Genomic DNA, 22,439 nt, shown 5'->3' with positions numbered 1-22,439 from the left:
GGTGTTTACAGCTCATTCCATTCTCAATGTGCCTTGGGTAATCACACTGAATCACTGCCCTCACAGTTATGGAAATGATTGAAAGTTATATAAAACAACAATGCTTCTGACCAATGCCGCTCAGCAACTGAAGCTTAATCACCGCCCCCCCCCCCTCCTCCCCACACACACCCCCCGACTGCACACACTCGGAATTGACCCTGTTTAATAACTGAAAGGTTGCAGCACTCAGGGATGTAACTCTGCAACATCTGGTCGTTCACAAAAATTCAAACCCCACACTCACCCTCGTCACTTCAAACTTTGTGTTTTGGTGTTGGGAATTGTGGTTAAAGTGGGAGATCAGAGTGAAGAGATGGTGCCAAGTGTTGAAGGGGAGGATGATGTATTGGTGAATAAAGAGAGGATTTGAATTAATTCGACCATGAGGTTTAACTTTTGAGAGGAGCCAAGTTCTTTGCCTTAGTGGGAAATATGACTTGGGAAAGGGGCCTTAGCGAACACTGGCCTGGACTGGGAAAAGATCAGCATAATCCAGCCGTTATTTACAACCTGGACCTAGGACATCACCCAAACTGAGCAGTCAGTTATCACCAGGCATTATAATATCAATCGACTGTCAAAGTCTGAAAGATAACTTGCCCATGAATTGTTAATGAGGAGGTCTTGTGGCACAGTGGGTAGTGTCGCAATTTTGACTTTTCTAAACCTGGTTACCAAGGGGCTATGTTTGATTCAATAAACTGCATCTCCCAATCATTTCACCCATCTGTGACACTTTAGAATTCTTCAACATTCACAATATCTCCCATCCTGCAGCTGTCATGTACTTAGAATCCCCATGGAGGCCATTCAGCCCATCAAATCTGCAGAGCATCTTACCCAGGCCCTCTCCTCTGCCCTATCCCCATAACCCCACACATTCCCCATGGCTAATCCATCTAACCTACACATCTTTGGACACTAAGGAGCAATTTAATATGACCAATGCACCTAACCTACACAAAGAACAAAGAACAAGGAACAATACAGCACAGGAACAGGCCCTTCGGCCCTCCAAGCCTGCACCGCTCATGTGCCCATCTTTGGAGTGAGAGAGGAAACCGGAGCACCCAGAGGAAACCCACACAGACATGGAGAGAATGTGGAAACTCCATACAGACAGTCATCCAAGGCCAGAATTGAACCCGGATCCCTGACGCTGTGCTAACCACTGTGCCACTTCCCCTGATTTTAGATCCAGGCTATTGACCGACAACAGGAGATTTTACTAGCTTTCTCTCAGCGCAGTCCTTGCCAATCCAGGCCACATTTCAGATTTCAAAATTCTCAACAATTCTCCCAGAAGGAAAAAAGGAGTAAAATTCAGAAATGATAGTTACTGGTCTGAACAGTCTGGTATTCCTGTAGGTGGAACTCCAGTAGTAATGGTTTTTGACAGTTTTGAGCCAGCATTTCATTCTGAGCCCACCCAATCCTGTGGATCATCTACCAGCGTAAATGCATTTGATCACAGCATTTGGATCTCAGTGATGGGGAGGCTGCATTGGATCTTTGTACTTGGATCTTCCTGCGGATTGTGTTCTCTGATCCCCAAGAGTCACACACCTAAATCCGGTCAGTCCACATTTCCTCAGCTTCAGAGAGAATGGGCTTGGATTTGTTTCTCTGAAGAGCAGAATTCCCTTTCTCTCCTCCCCACCACTCGGCCAGGATTTATTTTTGGTAGCTTTCGATACTTTAATTCTAATCAAAAAAAACCAATTCAAATTAAGTCCAATCATGAGAGACAAACCAGATCCAAGCTGACAAGACAAGAATTTCACAGTAACTTCATTGCAGTGTTAATGTAAGCCTTACTTGTAACTAATAAATAAACTTTAACTTTAACATTGCTTCCCACCTTGGGCTCAATCAAACAAGGTCCAAGCTGACAGGCGTTGCCCCCGCCTGGGCTGGATCTAACGCCTCATCTTAGCCAAAAGCCGAGATGGTTTCGAAAAATTGCATCAGCTAAAACCTCAGTTTAACCTCATTGGCTACCCTGATCCTCTACTCTGCCCTAGCCTGGGCAAACCTCCATCGCAGGCGGCAGCACAGCCCCCCAGAGCAATGGGCTAGCCTCATCCACTGCCTGACCCTGGTTTCACCCCTGCCAGGTAAGTGTTACAACAGACCCGATTAAACTTCCCAATGCCATTAGGGTTCTGATTTACCTCCCAGCTCCACAGGAACTGCTGCCAATTACACTGGGACAGGATTTTCAATAGCTTTCTATGTGGCGACTCGGGGATTTTCACAGTAACTTCATTGCACTGTTAATGTAAGCCTACTTGTGACACTAATAAATAAATAAATAATATCTGCAGCCCAAATCCAGTGAGAATGTTGGGGGTGATTCTCCCAAAAAAAATTCTCAGTGTCGAATTCGTGTAAGGGCTGAAGTAAATCCCACTAGGTTTTTCAGCAGGATTTTCAAAATGAATCTCCCACACTCTGTGCACTGCAGTGTGCCCGATCGTGATTCACTCCAGAAACCAGTAGCAAGGCCTACTCCCGCTGGAGAGTTCGACAGCATAGCGCTGAGCGGGACACTGAGCATGCACCAATCTGTGAGCGCCGAGATCGTCGCATGTTCAATAGCCCTGCACTGCCGGCCCCCCCAATCGCTGGCCAGCCCTGCAACCCCCGCATTGCTGGCTATGTGACCCTCCCCCCACCCCCCCCCCCCCCCCCCCGCCACCCCCTGATCACTGGCCTCCCAAACATGTCCGGGCCAGCCTCGAACAACCTCCCCTGCCCCACCTCAATCTCCCCCCCCCCCCCCCCCCCCCCCCTCACCCTCAGCAGTGCCGATCTCCCCCCGCGACAGGCCGACCTCCCCACCTCTCCCACAGTGATGGCCAGCCCCGATCGCTGGCTTCCCTCCCTCTTTCACTGCTGTATGCAGAGTGGCAGCGGGACCCACCCCCCACAGGTCCTGTCCCTTCTGGCCCCGCTCCCTTCGCATTGTCCGATGCCCGGTGAGCAGTACCAAGGAGCTGGCACTCCAGGCTGGCAATGCCCAGGGGGCAACCTCCCCATCACCTCTGACCTCCTGGGGGGGTGGGGCCACGGTTGCCCACCTTTCACTCCAGCTCCCCACTAGTGGGGAGTTATAGTAAACCCCACTGGAGTGAACCACTCCTGGCACGGGGGGGAGAGGCTAGCGGGCCCAAATATTTCAGCCCCGGTCCCGCTAATTCATTGCAAATTATATTATAATGAGCATTTAGTTAAATTATACAGCTCCGTGCCGGAACTGATAGCGGAGCGGCAGTGCTGGAAATCCGGCTGCCGGAGACTCGTGGAGGACGAGGTGTCCAGCAGAAAGCCCGTGAACTGGCCCCTGCTCGAGTCTCCCAGCTCGCTGCGTTACAAAAGCAGCGCAGCGGGCCGGGAGAATCGCCCCCGTTATCGCCTCCATGGTCTACCCTGATCCACTCCTGTCCTTATCAAGCTATGATGTGGAGATGCCGGCGTTGGACTGGGGTAAAGACAGTAAAAAGTCTAACAACACCAGGTTAAAGTCCAACAGGCTTATTTGGTAGCAAACGCCACTAGCTTTCACAGCGCTCCGAAAGCTTGTTGCGTTTGCTACCAAATAAGCCTGTTGGACTTTAACCTTATAAAGCTACACAGGGACACCTGCTGCTACTGGATATCATTGCAAACAGCAACAACTGGCATTTATATAGCACCTCCCGTGTCATTTTAAAGAATGTCCCACAACATTTCGCAGGAGAGCCCTGTGACTAAAAGCTCAGTCGGAAGAGGTTAGGTTTTACAGAGTGTTTTAAGGAGGGAAGCAGTGAGAATTACTGAGAGAATTCAGCCTCTGTGACTGGAGGCACGCCCAATTCAAATCAGAATTATTCCAGAGACCAGAATTGGATCCAGCTGAGCTGACAGGAAACGGCTGGAGTTTCGATTCTTATCCAGTTTGATCATAATGCAACATCAAAGATATCCATTCAGTAAATGTGCTGAGTGTGCAGCACAATAGTCAAACATGATTATTGAGAGTTTACTGATCAACACAAACTGTTTATACATTCTGCAGTGGGAAAACCCATGTGTATAATCACGCATCACCCATCATTGAGGGAGTCGACCAGAACTCTACACAATACTCCAAATGTAACCTAACTAAAGTTCTATACAGCTGCAACATGACTTGCCAATTTTTATACTCTATGCCCTGACCGATGAAGGCAAACATGCACCTTCTTGACCACCTTACCCACTTGTGTTACCACTCTCATGGAACTATAGGTCTTTATGCCTAGATCCCTCTTTATGTTAATGCTCCTAAAGGTTCTGCCATTTACTGTATACTTCCCTCCTGCATTAGATCTTCCAAAATGCATCTCCTCACATTTGCCCAGTTTAAATTCCATCTGCCATTTCTCTGTCCACATCTCCAGCCTATCTATATCCTGCTGGGTCCTCTGGCAATCCTCATCACTATCCGCAGCTTCCCCAATCTTTGTGAATCTCTGACCAGCTCAATTTCACTGAGCCCTGACCACAAACTGAGGCGGCACGGTGGCACAGTGGTTAGCACTGCTGCTTCACAGCATCAGAGACCCAGGTTCAATTCCAGCCTCGGGTCACTGTATGGAGTCTGCACATTCTCCCTATGTCTGCGTGGGTTTCCTCCGGGTGCTCTGGTTTCCTCCCACAGTCTTAAGATGTGCGGGTTAGGTTAATTGGCCATGTTAAATTGCCTCTTAGTGTCAAGGAGACTAGCAGAGTAAATATGTGGGGTTACGGGGATAGGGCCGAGATAGAATTGTGGTCAGTGCAGACTCGATGGGCCAAATGGCCTCCTTCTGCACTGTAGGGATTCTATGATTCTGAGGGCTTTGATTAATGTTCTACGGGGCAAACACAGTTCAGAAAATCCTAAGTTCAAACCCTGCTGTGCTGTGTTAACTGTCCACAGGCAAGTGTTAATGGAGGTGTTGGAACTGAGAGCTTGTGGATTACAAGTGGGAAAAGTCAGCCAGAGTTTCTATAACGTGAGGACAAGTTCGGGTTTGACTGTGGCAGCCACAGTGTTAAGTCGCCTGACAACAGGGACTGATATTGTGTGGTTACAAATAAAGGGCAGTGGATATTCAACCAGAAAACAGTCTGGGCTCAAACATCGGGAACAGCTACTGTAGTCAGTGCCATGACAACGCAACCAACACCGTGACAACGGAACCAACGCTGTGGCAACGGAACCTGACAATAGACCCTGCAAATTTTGGGTAAATGTGAAAGATGAACCAGCGCACATTTTAGAAGGAAATTTGGATTCAGAATCAGTCAGCCTGAGAAACACCTCCAAGTATAACTGGTGCTGTCCTTCATCGCTGTCTTCAAATGAGTGTGGAGACTGTGCTGCTGCCAATTGCAGAGAATAGTGGGCAATGCCCACCTGAACCTCGCCATCCATAGAACCCAAGAATGCTCCTCCAGTACTGGCACTATGTGCATCCCCAATTTTAAATGCTCTGCTATAGGATGGCACGGTGGCACAGTGGTTAGCACTGCTGTCTCACAGCGCCCGGGACCTGGGTTCGATTCCCAGCTTGGGTGACTGTCTGTGTGGAGTTTGCGCGTTATCCCCGTGTCTGTGTGGATTTCCTGCAGTTGCTCCGGTTTCCTCCCACAGTCTGAAAGACATGCGGGTTAGGTGCATTGGCCATGCTAAATTCTCCCTCAGTGTACCCGAACAGGCGCCAGAGTGTGGCAACTTGGGGATTTTACAGTAACTTCATTGCAGTGTTAATGTAAGCCTACTTGTGACACGAATAAATAAACTTAAATTAGTGACGGTGCCTTCAGTTGCCTGGGCTCTAAGCTCTGGAATTCCCATTTATCAGCCCCATTTAGCTCCCTTAAGACACTCCTTAAAACTAACCTCTCTCACCAAGGTCTCTGGCCCAATATCTCCATGTGTTGCTTGGGGTCATACTCTCTGTGATCATAGCCCCCAGGGTCAGGTTATTATGTGAAAGGCTCTCTCAGTACAAATTGCTGTTGTTGAACCTCTGACACGTGCAGCTGATGACGAGGCTTCTTGCCCACTATGTGGATCCAATTAGTGTTAATATGCAGCTGCGTGACGGAGTGAGGAGAGAAGCCAGGTGCTGCTGTGCTGAGCAACTCAAAGCACAGGAGCCCAGGCTCCCACCTCAGTCTGCAGCAGTTTAACCAGTCCCCTGGAGTACTTCAGCCCTCAAGTGGGGGTGCACTTCCAGCTACGCACCTTTACGGCTTTTCCGCTGGGTGAGGGATCAAACTCCCTCTCTGCTCATGTTTAGAGATTCCCTTTGTCCTTCTATAAATTTAGAAAGAAGGTTTCTGCCATGCTTACTTCAGGCAATTCTTTCATCTTAGGGGCGGCACGGTAGCACAGTGGTTAGCACTGCTGCTTCACAGCTCCAGGGTCCTGGGTTCGATTCCCGGCTCGGGTCACTGTCTGTGTGGAGTTTGCACATTCTCCTCGTGTCTGCGTGGGTTTCCTCCGGGTGCTCTGGTTTCCTCCCACGGTCCAAAGATGTGCGGGTTAGGTTGATTGGCCAGGTTAAAAATTGCCCCTTAGAGTCCTGAGATGCGTAGGTTGGAGGGATTAGCGGGTAAATATGTGGGGGTAGGGCCTGGGTGGGATTGTGGTCGGTGCAGACTCGATGGGCCGAATGGCCTCCTTCTGCACTGTAGGGTTTCTATGATCTTTTCTTCTCCTCGTTTAAAAGCTTTCCTTGGTCCAGGCTCTTCCTAGGGCGTCTCCCTCACTGTCTCTCTCTCTCTGCTCTGGGACCTCTCTGGTCCCTGTGTAATTTGGGGATTTGCTGTGAGTCTATTTTAAATTGTATTGGTCCTTTCCTGACCTGGCTTTGGCCTTGCTACGTTCGAGCAGCCTTCTTTCATGTTTATGGGTGCTGTTTCACCCTATTGGGCCTCTGGGTCTCCTCCAGCTTTCAGGATTCTTCCGGCTGGTAAGGAGCTTCTTTTCTTCGGCTGCCGGGGAATCGTTCCCAAGGAGGAAATTAATTTCTGCTGCTGCTGGTTTAGGGACAATAGCGAGCGTGACCGGGCCTGTAACATGCTTGCACTGTCGGTGGACCCTGTGAAGGGACAGACACAGAACCTCCTCCCACTCCACCGATCAGGGCTTTGGCCTTCAGAGAGGACTCAGGTTTGGGTCTCCATCCATTAGGGAGTGAGGGGCCCCTGTCTCCTGGAGCAGTACAACTCACTCGCTCACATTTCTGGATGGGTAGTGGACACTGTTCCTGAAAGGAAAGAACTCCAGAACTCTCTGGGAGTTTGTCTTGGACTCACACACACAGTGCCTGACCCTCTGAACGGTCAGTTTCTATAGGGACAGCTTCTGCCTGTTCTGCTCCGTTGGGGACCGACTCATATGGAGCACCAGTAGACCATCAGGTTTCCCTCGCAGTCTCCAGCATTCGTGTCTAGAATGGCTGATTTTATTGCAATGAGAACACACTAGAACCATAGAATCCCTACAGTGCAGAAAGAGGCCATTCAGGCCATCGTGTCTGCGCTGACTCTCCAAAAGAGCACCCAAGCCCTCTCCTTCGCTGCATCCCCATAACCCTTGCATTTACCATGATTAATCCACCTCACCTACATACTTGTCACTGGGGGGTTCTCCTTTTGGGCTGAAGGAGAACTCTTTGCACTATCTTTTCTTGGTTAGGGGGCCTTCCCACCCTGCTTTCTGTCCAATGTTGGTGGGAATGGTTTGAAAGGGCCTGCCTGGGTTTGCAGGCCTCTGGGTGAAATTGTAGCTGTCTGCTGTGAGTGCCACACCCCAGCTGTGAGGACTCGCTGACCCTCCTGATGCACCTGCAGTTTCGAGGGGAGGCAATTTTTACATTCTTCGAACAATGCCAACTCACACAACCCCTCATCAGCGAGTGGCATTCTGAGGGAACTTCCCAATCAGCCAAATGTGTTTGCTTTCAGCTGTTCAAACTCAGTGTAGGTTTGTGTGGGTTCCTTACAAGTTTTCCAGAATTGCTGGCACTTTGTCTCCGGGAGCAGTTAGAATGGCAGCTTTAGTTTGATCATGGATACATCAGGAGGCAGCATGGAGTAGAACTCTTGAGCTCTCCTTGACAGCTGCCCATGAATCTAATATGTCCAGATCTTCGATGGCCATTTTAACTCCTGCTAGTTTCTTCAATTTGTGAAAAATTACTCCATTTCCTTCTCTTTGAATTTGAGGAAGGGTCCAGCAGACCTGAAGACCTGGGGCAATGGTTCTGGGTTAGGGAGGTAAGGGATGCTATTGGGTGGAGAAAGATTTTCCCTCCCTTCTTCCAGCTATCCACTCTGCCTTTGAGCATTTCCAATCTGAGGAGCTGGAATTCTCTTCCGCTTTCCTCTCCCCTTGCTCTTTCTCCCTTTCTCTGACTCAATCCTGGAACTTTCACGATATTCTCAGCTTTCCAGCTTCGAATTTGATTTGATTTGCCTTCCGCAAATCCTTGCCGCTTTTCCTTAACTAATTCACACTTGTCCAAGTAATTGTTAACATTCTGGTTTCTTGAAGTTTTTCCACTGAGGTTAATCTGATTGGTCTGCTGTTGCTCGTTTATTTATTTTCAACAAGGGTGTAACATTTGTAATTCTCCAGTCCCCTGACGCCACTCTATGGAGAAATGAAGGATTACGGGCAGTCCCTCCACAATTACCACCCTCACTTCCCTCAAATGCATCCCATCGGGTCCAAGTGACTTATGAATATTATGTACAGCCAACCATTCAAATACCTCCTCTTTATCAACTCTTAGCCTCTCTCATATCTCAATTATCTCCCCGTTCACAAGGACTGGCTAGGATCATCTTTCTTCATAAAGGCAGATATAAAAGATTAATTTAATACCTCAACCATACTCGCTGCCGCCAGTGGTGGATCAGGACCCTCATTGGCCTCTCTCCTCTCACTGCCCTTCCTTCCCCTACCCTCCCTCCTCCCCCACCCTCCTCTTTGTTCCCTCTCATTCCTCTTCCTCAATCCCTCCCTCTCCTTCACCATCCCCTGTCTCTCCCACACTAGCACATGTGGAGAGATGACTGGAGAATCTGAAAGTGCAACCACAGCTCACGTAGCCAGAACACACCGCCTGGGTCATTTTGCCTATAGCGTTACCTGGAGTTGAGAATTCCAGTACAGGTCAAGCCACACAACCAATGGGAAACTAGTCAACAATTAGGACTAGTGACGCAACGCTAAAAATAATGTACAGTTTCCACCACATGCACTGCAGCCGTTAATAGCTGCAATCTGCTGGTAAAGATGCTTCTTCACCAATTTAGGGAAAACACAACTCACTTATTTACAGATAAAAGCAAATTACTGCGAATGCTGGAGTCTGAAACAAAAACAAAAAACACTGGAAAATCCCAGCAGATCTGACAGCGTCTGTGGAGAGAGAATAGAGCTAACGTTTCAAACCCAGCTCTGACGGAAGGTCATCCAGACTTGAAACGTTGGCTCTATTCTCTCTCCACAGATGCTTCAGATCTGCTGAGATTTTCCAGCATTTTCTGTTTTTGTGTCACCTATTTATAGGTTAAAGCAATACTGAGGCTTTACAGAGCCTTGTGGCTGCTCTCCAGGTGGGTCCCAGTCACGCTTACCAAGGTAATCCCCCATCCTGCTCCCTGATTGGTTCCTTGGGTCATGAGACCCTTACCCTGCAGAGTGATCCTTAAAGGGACAATCATCACATCCCTCCCCCTCTATGTCCTTCTATACAAATGTCAATACTCAATTTACACCGTGCCAGATAATTAAACATTTAGTTACATGGACTTAGTCAGTTATAAATTAAATCTCTCAGGGGGTTTCCCAAATCCTTGTGGAGCGGCGTAATTCCTCTGTCTGGGGCGTTTCCATAGGATTGCTGTCAGTTGAAACCACAATGACAGGCGCCTCTTCAGGCACAGGCAGCTCAGTTCTACCTGTTTCCATGGAGATGTCGGTTATCCTGTCTCAGGATGACCAGGTAGTTCAGTGCTTGGACAGTCGACAACATTCCCAGATGGTGATATAGCTCCTGATGGCAGTACTGGCTGCCGGGGCAACTCTCGCTCTCAAATGGTCTACATGTTTCCAGACGATCCTTCCTTCTACATCCACTTGATAAGACAGGGGTTCAGTTTTGGATGCAATGACTCCGGGGACCCAACCCGACCCACTTCCAAAATTCCTCACATACACAGCTTCATCCACTCAAAACCACCGTGTTGACTGACATGAATCGCGGTTTGTCTTCGGACTGCTTTGGCGGCCTCTACCCTCCCGGCAAATGGAAACACGAGGCTCAGTCTCGTTCTGAGACACCAGTTCATTAACAACTCTGCTGGTGGGATTCCCATTGTCCCACGTGGAGTGGTCCTATAGCCCAGAAGGAATCGTGAGATTCTGGTCTCCAGGGTCCCTCCTGAGTGCCTCTTTAGGCCAGATTTAAAAGTTTGAACAGCTCGCTCAGTGAGTCCATTGGATGCTGGGTGGTAAGGCGCAGTCCTAATGATTTAATACCATTTAGGGCGGTGAAGTTTTGAAACTCAGTGCTCGTGAAGGCTGTTCCATTATCAGACACTATGAATTCAGGTATTCCGTGGCAAAAACATTGGCCTAACCTTTCAATGGTGACGTGTGATGTGGGAGACTTCACCTCAAAAACGTCCCTCCACTTCATGTCCTCTGCAAAATTGCAGATGCTGAAGACACACCACTAGGCAGGCGTGTGTATTGGAACAACCCTTTGTGTGTGTTTATCGTGACATAACCTCGGGAAGCATCGTCTAATTTGAGTTGCTGATATGCGTGACTCACACCCAGCTTTGTATGAGATTGACCTCCAGCCAGCTTTGGATACAGATCTTCAATCTTTGGGATTGGATATTTAATTTGATAGCCTGGTTAACTGTTAACTTGTAATCGCCACAAATGCAGATGGTTTGGTTCAGTTTCAATACAGGAACTATAGGTGCTGTCCATTCTGGGCACTGAACTGGCTGGATAATGCTCAGTTCTTCCAATCGCTTTAATTCAGTGTCTACTTTCTCTTGTAAAGCATGTGGCACATTTCACCCTAAAGTATCGAGGGGTTGCTTCTGGATCCACATAGATCTTCACTTATCGGCCTTTTATTTTGCCTAATTCATCCTTGAAATCGCTCTCATATTTCTTCATCAGTTCAAGCACTCCTCCTTCCCAGATTTGGAAAATCTTGGTCTAACTTAACTTGATTTCCTTAAGTCAATAATGGCTGAGAACAAAGAACAAAGAACAATACAGCACAGGAACAGGCCCTTCGGCCCTCCAAGCCCGCGCCGCTCCCTGGTCCCAACTAGACCATTCTTTTGTATCCCTCCATTCCCACTCCGTTCATGTGGCTATCTAGATAAGTCTTAAACGTTCCCAGTGTGTCCGCCTCCACCACCTTGCCCGGCAGCGCATTCCAGGCCCCCACCACCCTCTGTGTAAAATACGTCCTTCTGATATCTGTGTTAAACCTCCCCCCCCCTCACCTTGAACCTATGACCCCTCGTGAACGTCACCACCGATCTGGGAAAAAGCTTCCCACCGTTCACCCTATCTATGCCTTTCATAATTTTATACACCTCTATTAGGTCACCCCTCATCCTCCGTCTTTCCAGTGAGAACAACCCCAGTTTACCCAATCTCTCCTCATAACTAAGCCCTTCCATACCAGGCAACATCCTGGTAAACCTCCTCTGCACTCTCTCTAACGCCTCCACGTCCTTCTGGTAGTGTGGTGACCAGAACTGGGCGCAGTATTCCAAATGCAGCCGAACCAACGTTCTATACAACTGCAACATCAGACCCCAACTTTTATACTCTATGCCCCGTCCTATAAAGGCAAGCATGCCACATGCCTTATTCACTACCTTCTCCACCTGTGACGTCACCTTCAAGGATCTGTGGACTTGCACACCCAGGTCCCTCTGCGTATCTACACCCTTTATGGTTCTGCCATTTATCGTATAGCTCCCCCCTACGTTAGTTCTACCAAAATGCATCACTTCGCATTTATCTGGATTGAACTCCATCTGCCATTTCTTTGCCCAAATTTCCAGCCTATCGATATCCTTCTGTAGCCTCTGACAATGTTCCTCACTATCTGCAAGAAGGCTTGGTCGTTCACCTGTCACAATGATCCCTGGGAGTTGGACAGACAGTTGCCCACAGCTTATAGGTACCATTGTAGTGCCCAATATTGGAATCACTTCTCCAGTATAAGTTGTTAACTTAGCCCCAGTACTCTTCAAATCCAATGTTTGAACTTCTTCTCTCAAGTACTGATTTGTACACTTACCTCCGGGTGTCGATTTAGCTCAGTTGGCTGGACAGATGATTTGCGCTGCAATGCAACACCAATGGCGTGGGTTCAATTCCTGTACCAGCTGAAGTTATTCATAAAGGCCTGACTTCTCTGACTTGTCTGAGGTGTGGTGACCCTCAGGTTAAATCACCACCAGTCAGCTCGATCCCTCAAAGGGGAGAGTAGCCTATGATCATCTGGGACAATGGTGATTTTACATGGGCGGCACGGTGGCACAGTGGTTAGCACTGCTGCCTAACAGCGCCAGGGACCCGGGTTCAATTCCTGGCTTGGATCACTGTCTGTGTGGAGTTTGCACATTCTCCCCATTTCTGCGTGGGTTTCCTCCGGGCGCTCCCTGTGTCTGCGTGGGTTTCCTCCCACACTCCAAAGATGTGCGGGTTAGGTTGATTGGCCATGCTAAATTGACTTTATCATAGAAATCATAGAAACCCTACAGTACAGAAAGAGGCCATTCGGCCCATCGAGTCTGCACCGACCACAATCCCACCCAGGCCCTACCCCCATATCCCTACATATTTACCCACTAATCCCTCTAACCTACGCATCTCAGGACACTAAGGGGCAATTTTTAGCATGGCCAATCAACCTAACCCGCACATCTTTGGACTGTGAAACCGGAGCACCCGGAGGAAACCCACGCAGACACGAGGAGAATATGCAAACTCCACACAGACAGTGACCCAAGCCGGGAATCGAACCCAGGTCCCTGGAGCTGTGAAGCAGCAGTGCTAACCACTGTGCTACCGTGCCGCCCAGTGTCTTTAGTGTCAGGAGATGAGCAGGGTAAATATGTGGGGTTGTGGGGATCGGGCCGAGGTGGGATTGTGGTCGGTACAGACTCGATGGGCCAAATGGCCTCCTTCTGCACTGTGGGGATCCTATGATTCTATCACAGTGGCTGATACCCCCATGTATCATCTTCCATCTTAAAGGCTTCCCGTTTACCCAGAGCATTTCAGTAATAGGGGACACGTTGCCCGTTTTTACATTAAACGGTGAGTGAAAATTTAAATTGTTGGTGCTAAACTCTTCCACATTGTATACTGGTGACACATTATTTAACCAACTACTTGGTAGACTTGGCTTGGCTCTGCACCTGCACCTTAAGTGGCCTCTCCAATGACAAATAAAAACACTCAGCCTCCTTATGCCTGCAGGATTCGGGGAGTGGTTACCTCCACTTTGGTAACATTCCACTTCAAGCTTTGCTGATTCATTAACTCTTCTAAATCTCCTTGTTTTATTTGTGGCTGAACTTGTTTCCTGCCTTGTGGCTACTTCTTCAGTCTTGGCGCCATTGCTGACTGCAGGTTCCCACCCCAACTGGTGCTCCAGACACCTTTTTCAGTGCTTTCCATGCCATCTCTATCTCCATTGCTCATTTAAAATTTGTATCGACCTCTGCAAGTCACCACCTTTGAATTACCTCATTATTCACCCTGCAGACTAATTTGTCCCGTAGCATATCATTCAAAGTGGCTTCAAAATCGCAAGACTCCAATATCTGTTCCTAGGATATAAAAGGCAATAATTTTGCCTGAGATTCTCCCCCTGAATTGAACTTGAATCGCTGGAGTAGGGCTGATGGGTGGCACAGTTGCCTCACAGCGCCAGGGACCCAGGTTCAATCCTGGCCTTGGGTGACTGTCTGAGTGAAGTTTGTATGTTCTTTCCTTGACTGCATGGATTTCCTCCGGTTTCCTTCCACAATCCAAAGATGTACATTTAGGTGGATTGGCCATTCCAAATTGTCCAAAGATGTGTAGGTTAGGTGGATTAGCCATGGTAAGTGTGCGAGATTACAGGGATAGGATGGGGAGGGGGGTGGACATTTATAAGATGCTTTTTTAGAGAGTCAGTGCAGACTCGATGGGCTGAATGGACTCCTTCTGCACTGAAGGGTTCTATGATTCCATGATGATTTAGGCTAGAAATGTGACATCACCAATTCCACGAGCTCACTGAATGATTTAGAGTCGGGCGTGCTTGGAGCTGTGAATCAGGTTATAAATTTGGGTTCCACACGCACTCAGGAGAATTGCCTTGTGCTTCACCTCCTCCTCCATTTTGTTTGCTTGGCAGTAATACCCAAGGTGCTCAATGTATTGTGTTCAGCTCTCCGTGGCCGAGTCAAATGGACCTATCCACCCAAAGAGGGACATCCTGGTAAGTTTTTTAAAGTTTATTTATTGGTGTGACAAGTAGGCTTACATTAACACTGCAATGAAGTTACTGTGAAAATCTCCTAGTCACCACACTCCGGCACCTGTTCAGGTAACACTGAGGGAGAATTTAGCATGGCCAATGCACCCTAACCAGCACATCTTTCAGACTGTGGGAGGAAACTGGAGCACCCGGAGGAAACCCACTCAGACATGGAGAGAATGTGTAGACTCTGCGTAGACAGCGACCCAAGCCGGGAATCGAACCCGGGTCCCTGGTGCTGTGAGGCAGCAGTGCTAACCACTGTGCCACCCTCAACTTCAATGCAATCTGGACACTCAGTCTGAGGATCGTTTTTTTACCTTCTTTGCCAAGTTGTAAAGATGCTCATTCACTAGTTTAGGGAAAACACAACTCATTTATTTACACGTTAAAATTATCCAGAGGCTGGCAGCCTCGTGGCTGCAATCAGCTCCTGAGATGACTCCGAGTACATAAGCCTGCGCTTACCAGGGTGATCCCCCCCAGGGTGATCCCCCCCACCCCTCTCCCCATTGGTTCCCTGGGCCGTGTGACCCTTACTCTGCAGATCCTTAAAGGGACAATCACTGCACTGTTTCCCATCTGAATCAGCCAAGATGCCAAGTAAAAGCAGGACATGCTCAAGAGGAGTAAAAATGGTCAGAGCAAGGAGAGACCGACTGCAGCGCAATGGAACCTAAGGTATCTAATCATAGCACCAAGACCCATATTGTCCACAGCATTTCCCTTCTGTTCCTGTATAGCCCACACTATATCAATAGTGTCTGACAGCCACGTCTTTCTAATGGGCATTTGTTCCATGCCAACTACCCGAGTAAAGGCTAAAACTGATAATTACAGTCCAACTCCAATCCCTACAAATTCCCCAAACTCCAACAGAAATTACACACGTGGATGACCTGTGGTTTGGGACAGACCGCTCGGCTGTCCTCCTTACGCATCTCCTGGGAGCCAGAAACAACATCTATCTTTTTTTAGAATAAGTTTCTCTTGGAACATTAGGGTTTCAGTTGGAAAACAGCCAGCAACATTCTAAACTGTGACAGACAACTCCTCATTATGTGCTAAAGGATTGACGCCAGTGGCACTAAACTTACTCTCTGTGTCGCTCGGATTGAGAAGGGAAATTCACCAGGGCTGTCCGACCTGATGACTATCAAATGGAACTGCTAGAAAATATATGTCAGTGTGTACATGAATGAATGTGTGAGGGTATCTGTGAGGCTGTATGACAGGCTGTGTGTGAGACTGTGTGTGAGACTGTGTGTGAGACTGTGTGTGAGACTGTCTGTGAGACTGTGAATAAGGGCGCATGTGTGAATACATGTGTGAGAGCGTGAGAGGGTATTTGTGAGCCTCGGTGTGAGGGTGTCTGGGGGTGTGTGTGGAGGTATGTGGGGTGTGTGTGTGGGGGGGTGTGTGTGGGCGTGAGTGTGAGGGTGTGTGTCAGGGTGTGTGTGTCAGGTGTGTGTGAAGGTGTGTGTCAGGGTGTGTGTGTCGGGTGTGTGTCAGATGTGTGTGAGGGTGTGTCAGGGTGTGTGTGTCGGGTATGTGTCAGGGTGTGTGTCAGGTGTGTGTGAGGGTGTGTGTGAGGGTGTGTGTGTCAGGTGTGTGTGAGGGTGTGTGTCAGGGTGTGTGTCAGGGTGTGTGTGGAGGTGTGTGTCAGGTGTGTGTGAGAGCGTGTGTGAGGGCGTCTGTGAGGGTGTGTGTCAGGGTGTGTGTCGGGGTGTGTGTCAGTGTGTGTGTCAGGGTGTGTGTCAGGGTGTGTGTCTATGCCCCATATTTTGAAGGACGTCCCCTGTCTCCAGAGTCCAACGTGCCCGGCTTCCCTCAAATACACCCAATACCCATCAACCCTGCTCATGTATCAGACACAGACAGGAGCGGGTAGGAGCTGTACACACGCAGGGGAAAGGCCTGGTACAGCCAAACCACTCAGAATGAGCACATTCCTGATCGGGTGGAAGAGATTGGCTACATTACCCACGCCAGCTTCAGGGTCAGATCCAGGTAGTCCAGTAACTGGACACTGGATCTACAATCTGTCCCCCACTCCCCTCCTTTACATTGCTATTGTCCACACCTGAGCTGTTTTTGGCCCTTTCCTTGGCTCTTTAAACTAGTGGTTGAGACAGAGGAACAGCTGAAGGCCCGTGGCATTGGCCCTGTCACTTCTCCAGATCATTGTGATTCTCTTTCCTCGGGTAATCAGATGGCAGCAACTCTTCAGGAAGAGCCCAGGAGCAAAGTGGAGCCGGGGAGAGCAGAAACACCCAGGCAACTGTGTGAACTGCCCATGTCACCCAGTGAGTTGTACACACCAGATCCACACTCACTCACTGCACCTAATTCAACAGCAAACAGCACAAACTGCAGCAGCTGCAATTCATTCTGGAGCAGGCTGCAACTTGGCTGCTGTGACCTTCAGTGACGGGACGGCACGGTGGCACAGTGGTTAGCACTGCTGCCGCACAGCACCAGGGACCCGGGTTCAATTCCCGGCTTGGGTCACTGTCTGTGTGGAGTTTGCATGTTCTCCCTTTGTCTGCTTGGGTTGCCTCAGGGTGCTCTGGTTTCCTCCCACAGCCCAAAGGTGCACGGGTTAGGTGGATTTGCCATGCTAAATTGTTCCTTAGTATCAGGGTGACTGGCTGGGGTAAATGCATGGGGTTATGGGGATAGGGCCTGGGTGGGATTGTTGTCGATGCAGACTCGATGGGCCGAATGGCCTCTTTCTGCACTGTAGGGATTCTATGATGACCCACACAGGGTTAAACCTCTCCCCATAGGATTAAACACCCTTCCAATCCCCACCCCTGCACCCTCCTCTCTACCCCACGGGCTCAGACTTCCACATGGAAGCAGAGAGGGCAAAGATTCAGTGGGATCTCTGATGCAGTCAGCTCTTCCTTTCGGAAGAAATGTTAAACCAAAGAGCTGTCCGCCCCTCCCCACCCCCTCCCCAGGGGGTTTGGAGAAGATCTCACGACGCATTGTGAAAAATAGCAGGTGGAGTTCTACTAGTTTCTTGGCAATATTTATCCTTCAACAAAAATCACCAAAACCAATCAGAAGATCATCATCAATGTGCTGTGTTGCTATGTAAAAATGAGCATTTTCATTTGGCTGTAAAGTACTTTGGGTCGGGCATATCATTCAAATGGTGAGAGCTTGCAGAACTCTGAGATGCAGGGGGACCTTGGTGTCCTTGTGCATGAATCACAAAAGGCATACAGCAAGTAATTAGGAAAGCTTATAAAATGCTATCATTTATTTTTGATTTGATTTATTATTGTCACATGTATTGGGATACAGTGAAAAGTATGGTTTCTTTCGCGCTATACAGACAAAGCATACCATTCATAGAGTACATAGGGGAGAAAGAAAGGAGACGGTGCAGAATATAGTGTTACAGTCATAGCTAGGGTGTAGAGAAAGATCAACTTAATATAAGGTAGGTCCATTTAAAAGTCTGATGACAAGGGGCAACAAGTTGTTCTTGAGTATTGCAAGGGGAATCGGTTACAAAAGTAGGGAGGTTATATTCAGTTGCACCTGACACTAGTGAGACTGTATTTGGAGTACTGGGTACAGTATTGGTCACTCAGTTAAGAAAGGATGTTAAATGGATTGAAAGCAGTTCAGAGAAGGTTTACTAGGTTAACACCAGAAGTGGGTGGGCTGTTTTATGGAGAGGTGAGGCTTGTATTCGCTGGAGTCTAGAAGAGTAAAAGGGACTTGATTAAAACCTTTAAGATCCTGAGGGTATTGACAGGGTGGATGTGGAGAGGATGGTTCCTTTTGTTGGAGGATCTAGAACTAGGAGCCACTGATTAAAAATAAGGGTCACTGGTTTAAGAAGGAAATTAGGAGATTTCTGTGAACCTCTGGAACTCTCTTCCTCAAAAGGCGATGTAAAAAGTCTCACAACACCAGGTTAAAGTCCAACAGGTTTATTTGGTAACATGAGCTTGCAGAGTGCTGCCCCTTCATTAGATGAGTGGAGGATTGGGTTCACAAACAGGGCACAATCCTCCACTCACCTGATGAAGGAGCAGCGCTCAGAAAGCTCGTGCTACCAAATAAACCTGTTAGACTTTAACTTGGTGTTGTGAGACTACTTACGGTGCCATCCCAGTTCAACGCCGGCAACTCCACAGCAAAAGGCAATGGGAGCAGAATCTTTAAATAGTTTTAGAGCAGAGGTGAATAGATTCTTGATTAACAAGAGAGTGAAAGGTTATTGTGAGTAGGCAGGAAGTTACAGCCAGATCGGCCATGATCTTATTGAAAGGCGAGCAAGCCAGAGGGGCCGAGTGGCCTACTGCTGTTCCTAGTTCATGGGTGAGATTCTCCAGCCTCCCATCCTGTCAGCGGGAGGTGGCACATTGTTTCCTAGCGGCGAGATTCCCTGGTCCCACCGCTGTCAATGGGAATTCACATTGGCATTACCCCATGCAGGCGGGAAACCCATGGATGGGGGTGAACTGCTGGCAGGACCGGAGAATCCCACCAGCATGAACGTCCGGAAAATTCAGGCCCATATCATCATATGTCCACATGTCTTCCTGTCTGGGTGACATTCCCTTCAGAACTGGAATCAGACAGGAAAACCAAAATATATCAGGGTGTATTAATCCAGTTCCACGGAACTCTCCAGCTAACATTTAGTGAACCCAATTCAGACACTGTCAATCCAAACCACATCATCCCCCATCCAGACTGAAAATCACAGACACCCCACAAACAAATCCAAAAACCTGTTTTCAGTGACAACTATCTGATCCCACGGACAGTGGGATCCGGTCCCAGATCTCTCTATGCCCCAGTGAGAGTCAGTGTGTGTGGAACCCATACCCCAGTGAGAGTCAGTGTGTGTGGGACCCGTACCCCAGTGAGAGTCAGTGTGTGTGGAACCCGTACCCCAGTGAGAGTCAGTGTGTGTGGGGAACCCGTACCCCAGTGAGAGTCAGTGTGTGTGGAACCCGTACCCCAGTGTGAGTCAGTGTGTGTGGAACCCGTACCCCAGTGAGAGTAAGTGCGTCTGGGACCCGTACCACAGTGAGAGTCAGTGTGTGTGGAACCTGTACCCCAGTGAGAGTCAGTGTGTGGGGAACCCGTACCCCAGTGAGAGTCAGTGTGTGTGGAACCCATACCCCAGTGAGAGTCAGTGTGTGTGGGGAACCCGTACCCCAGTGAGAGTCAGTGTGTGTGGAACCCATACCCCAGTGAGAGTCAGTGTGTGTGGAACCCGTACCCCAGTGAGAGTCAGTGTGTGTGGGACCCGTACCCCAGTGAGAGTCAGTGTGTGTGGGACCCGTACCCCAGTGAGAGTCAGTGTGTGTGGAACCCGTACCCCAGTGAGAGTCAGTGTGTGTGGGACCCGTACCCCAGTGAGAGTCAGTGTGTGTGGGACCCGTACCCCAGTGAGAGTCAGTGTGTGTGGGACCCGTACCCCAGTGAGAGTCAGTGTGTGTGGGACCCGTACCCCAGTGAGAGTCAGTGTGTGTGTGGGGAGGGGGGGGGGGTGCTAATCCCTGATTGTTCCCGTTTTCTAAACCGAGTGGCACAAGGTTGGGAAGGAGCTGTGTGGTTTGTGAAGTTAAATAATGAATAAACTGTGTCTGGGATAGATGGTGAAGGGGTGTGAGGAGAGAAAGATTCTAAAACAAAACTTTTGGTGAAGTGTGAGAACAGTGTGCTGCAAACTGTGTGGGTCCCGTGAACAGGCACTGATTATTCTGACTGACTAAAAGCTGCTGCATATACAACAGGCTAATTACAGCTGGACACACACACACCCACATCCCCCCCCCCCCCCCCCCCCACACACACACACCCACATCCCCCCCCCCCCCCCCCCCACACACACACACACACTGACATACACGCACACAGTGACCCTGCACACACTGACACACACAGCTTGTGCACTGAAGCGGGTGACATTTGCAGAGTTTCAGGATAACGAGATCACTGTCAAAATCCCTTGATTAATTTTCCCCAGCTTAGTCCGGGACCAGTGTCATCACCGTAGGAATGAGATTCCCAGACGGGACGCTAAACTCTGACTCAGCTCGCTAAGAAAGTGAAAGGTTCCTGCAAAGATTCAGCTAATCACTCCTGAACGGACACAAGAGACACAATTTAGGGCAGAGGGAACTCAACTGCTGTCCCTCTCCCTGCAGCTACAGGAGGGGGGGGGGGGGTGGAGAGGGACAGGGGAGAGCGGGACATTGGGAATGGGACAGAGGGACTTTGAGAGAGTTTCACTGGGAATGGGGGATTGGGAATGGGACACTGGGAATGGGGCAGGGTCTCTCTGTCTCTCGCACACACAGTGAAGGGGCAGATTCAGAGGAAGCTCCTACCGGGACAGGAGTGCAGAGCCTGCGGGCGGATGATGAAGCCAGCTCGGGGGCCCAGGGTCACTTCCAGCTGGCTCTCCTTGGCCAGAATGTCATCGATCATGAAAGTCTTGTAGCGCCGACTGGCTGCCTTGGACAGGCCGGGGAAGGTGAGGCTCCGCTGGGCTGGAGGCTGCATGCTGCTCCGCTCCGGGATAGTCCACACTGAGTGAGTTCCTCAGTGAAGCAGCTCCGCCCAGCCTTTATAAAGCAGCAGATAGTGATCCTCACAAAGCAGCGGGGACTGTCACTCAGCCTCTTCCTGCACCCTGGGGGCAGGGAGGGAGGGAGGCCAGAGCTGGGGGAGAAAGGGGGCTCCCAGATTGGGGGCATAAACAGAAACTGACCCCATGGCTTGTCCCCCTTGTCCAGGTCCAGTCAGGAGCCCTGCTCCAGGTAACACTGTAAGAAGTCTCACAACACCAGCTTAAAGTCCAACAGATTTATTTGGTAGCAAATACCATAAGCTTTTGGAGTGCAGCTCCTTCGTCAGATGGAGTGGAAATGTGCTCTCAAACAGGGCACAAAATCAAGTTGCAGAATACTGATTAGAATGCGAATCCCTAAAGCCAGCCAGATCTTAAAGGTACAGACAATGTGGGTGGAGGGAACATTAAACACAGGTTAAAGAGATGTGTATTGTCTCCAGACAGAACAGCTAGTGAGATTCTACAAGCCCAGGAGGCAAGCTGTGGGGGTTACTGATAATGTGACGTAAATCCAACATCCCGGTTTAGGCCGTCCTCATGTGTGCGGAACTTGGCTATCAGTTTCTGTATTTGCTCCAAATAAACCTGTTGGACTTTAACCTGGTGTTGTGAGACTTCTTACCCTGTTCACCCCAGTCCAACGCCGGCATCTCCACATCAGGTAACACTAACCAGCATTCCCCTTCATCAACAGGGGGACCCTGTTGGGAATTAACATCGGGGAGACAGCTTTCTGCAAGGATTCCAGTCACTCTCCTTGCTCTGCAGCCATGGCTGGAGCCCCTGGGTGGGCAGTCAGTTAGACATTCTGCCTCTCCATTTCTCCACTGAGTGCCAAAGAGCCCTGCCCTGAGAGGTCAGTGCCCAAAGACGGCAAGAGAGAGCCTCCGACCTGACCAGAAAGGCCTGGTGGCTACCTCACCCCGGCTCAGCGGGCACGAGGTTGTGTGCCACACCTGGCATCAGCACCACATAAGATTCAATGATCTTCTGTGAACAGCAAGGGTAAGTGCAGAGATGGCATGGATCTGTGCGGAGAGATAATAGTCTGATACCCATTCCCCTGTGCACTCAGGGCTCTGACTGTGTCTGTCAACTGGCAGTGAAGCCAAGGCTGGACTGTCAGCACGACAGAGAGGGAGGGCCACAATCTAATGCCCAGATGGGGGGAG

The 22,439-nt window shown here is 49.3% G+C and overlaps 1 protein-coding gene across 1 annotated transcript; it reads right to left on the bottom strand.

Moving 5' to 3' along the window:
- Window positions 1-17,893: 17,893 nt before the first annotated feature.
- Window positions 17,894-21,222, bottom strand: LOC144490961 (homeobox protein BarH-like 2). Its single transcript, XM_078208633.1, has 2 exons — window positions 21,023-21,222; window positions 17,894-19,245 (listed from the first exon to the last, which is right to left on the bottom strand). The coding sequence occupies exons 1-2, from the start codon at window positions 21,195-21,197 to the stop codon at window positions 19,100-19,102; spliced, it is 321 nt and encodes a 106-aa protein (XP_078064759.1). The 5' UTR covers window positions 21,198-21,222; the 3' UTR covers window positions 17,894-19,099.
- Between the last annotated feature and the right edge of the window lie 1,217 nt (window positions 21,223-22,439).

This window comes from Mustelus asterias, unplaced genomic scaffold (assembly GCF_964213995.1).
Source record: "Mustelus asterias unplaced genomic scaffold, sMusAst1.hap1.1 HAP1_SCAFFOLD_4120, whole genome shotgun sequence".
In the NCBI taxonomy this organism is placed as follows: domain Eukaryota; kingdom Metazoa; phylum Chordata; class Chondrichthyes; order Carcharhiniformes; family Triakidae; genus Mustelus; species Mustelus asterias.
The sequence above is the reverse complement of the archived record's forward strand: the minus strand, read 5'-3'. Positions and strand labels throughout refer to the sequence as shown.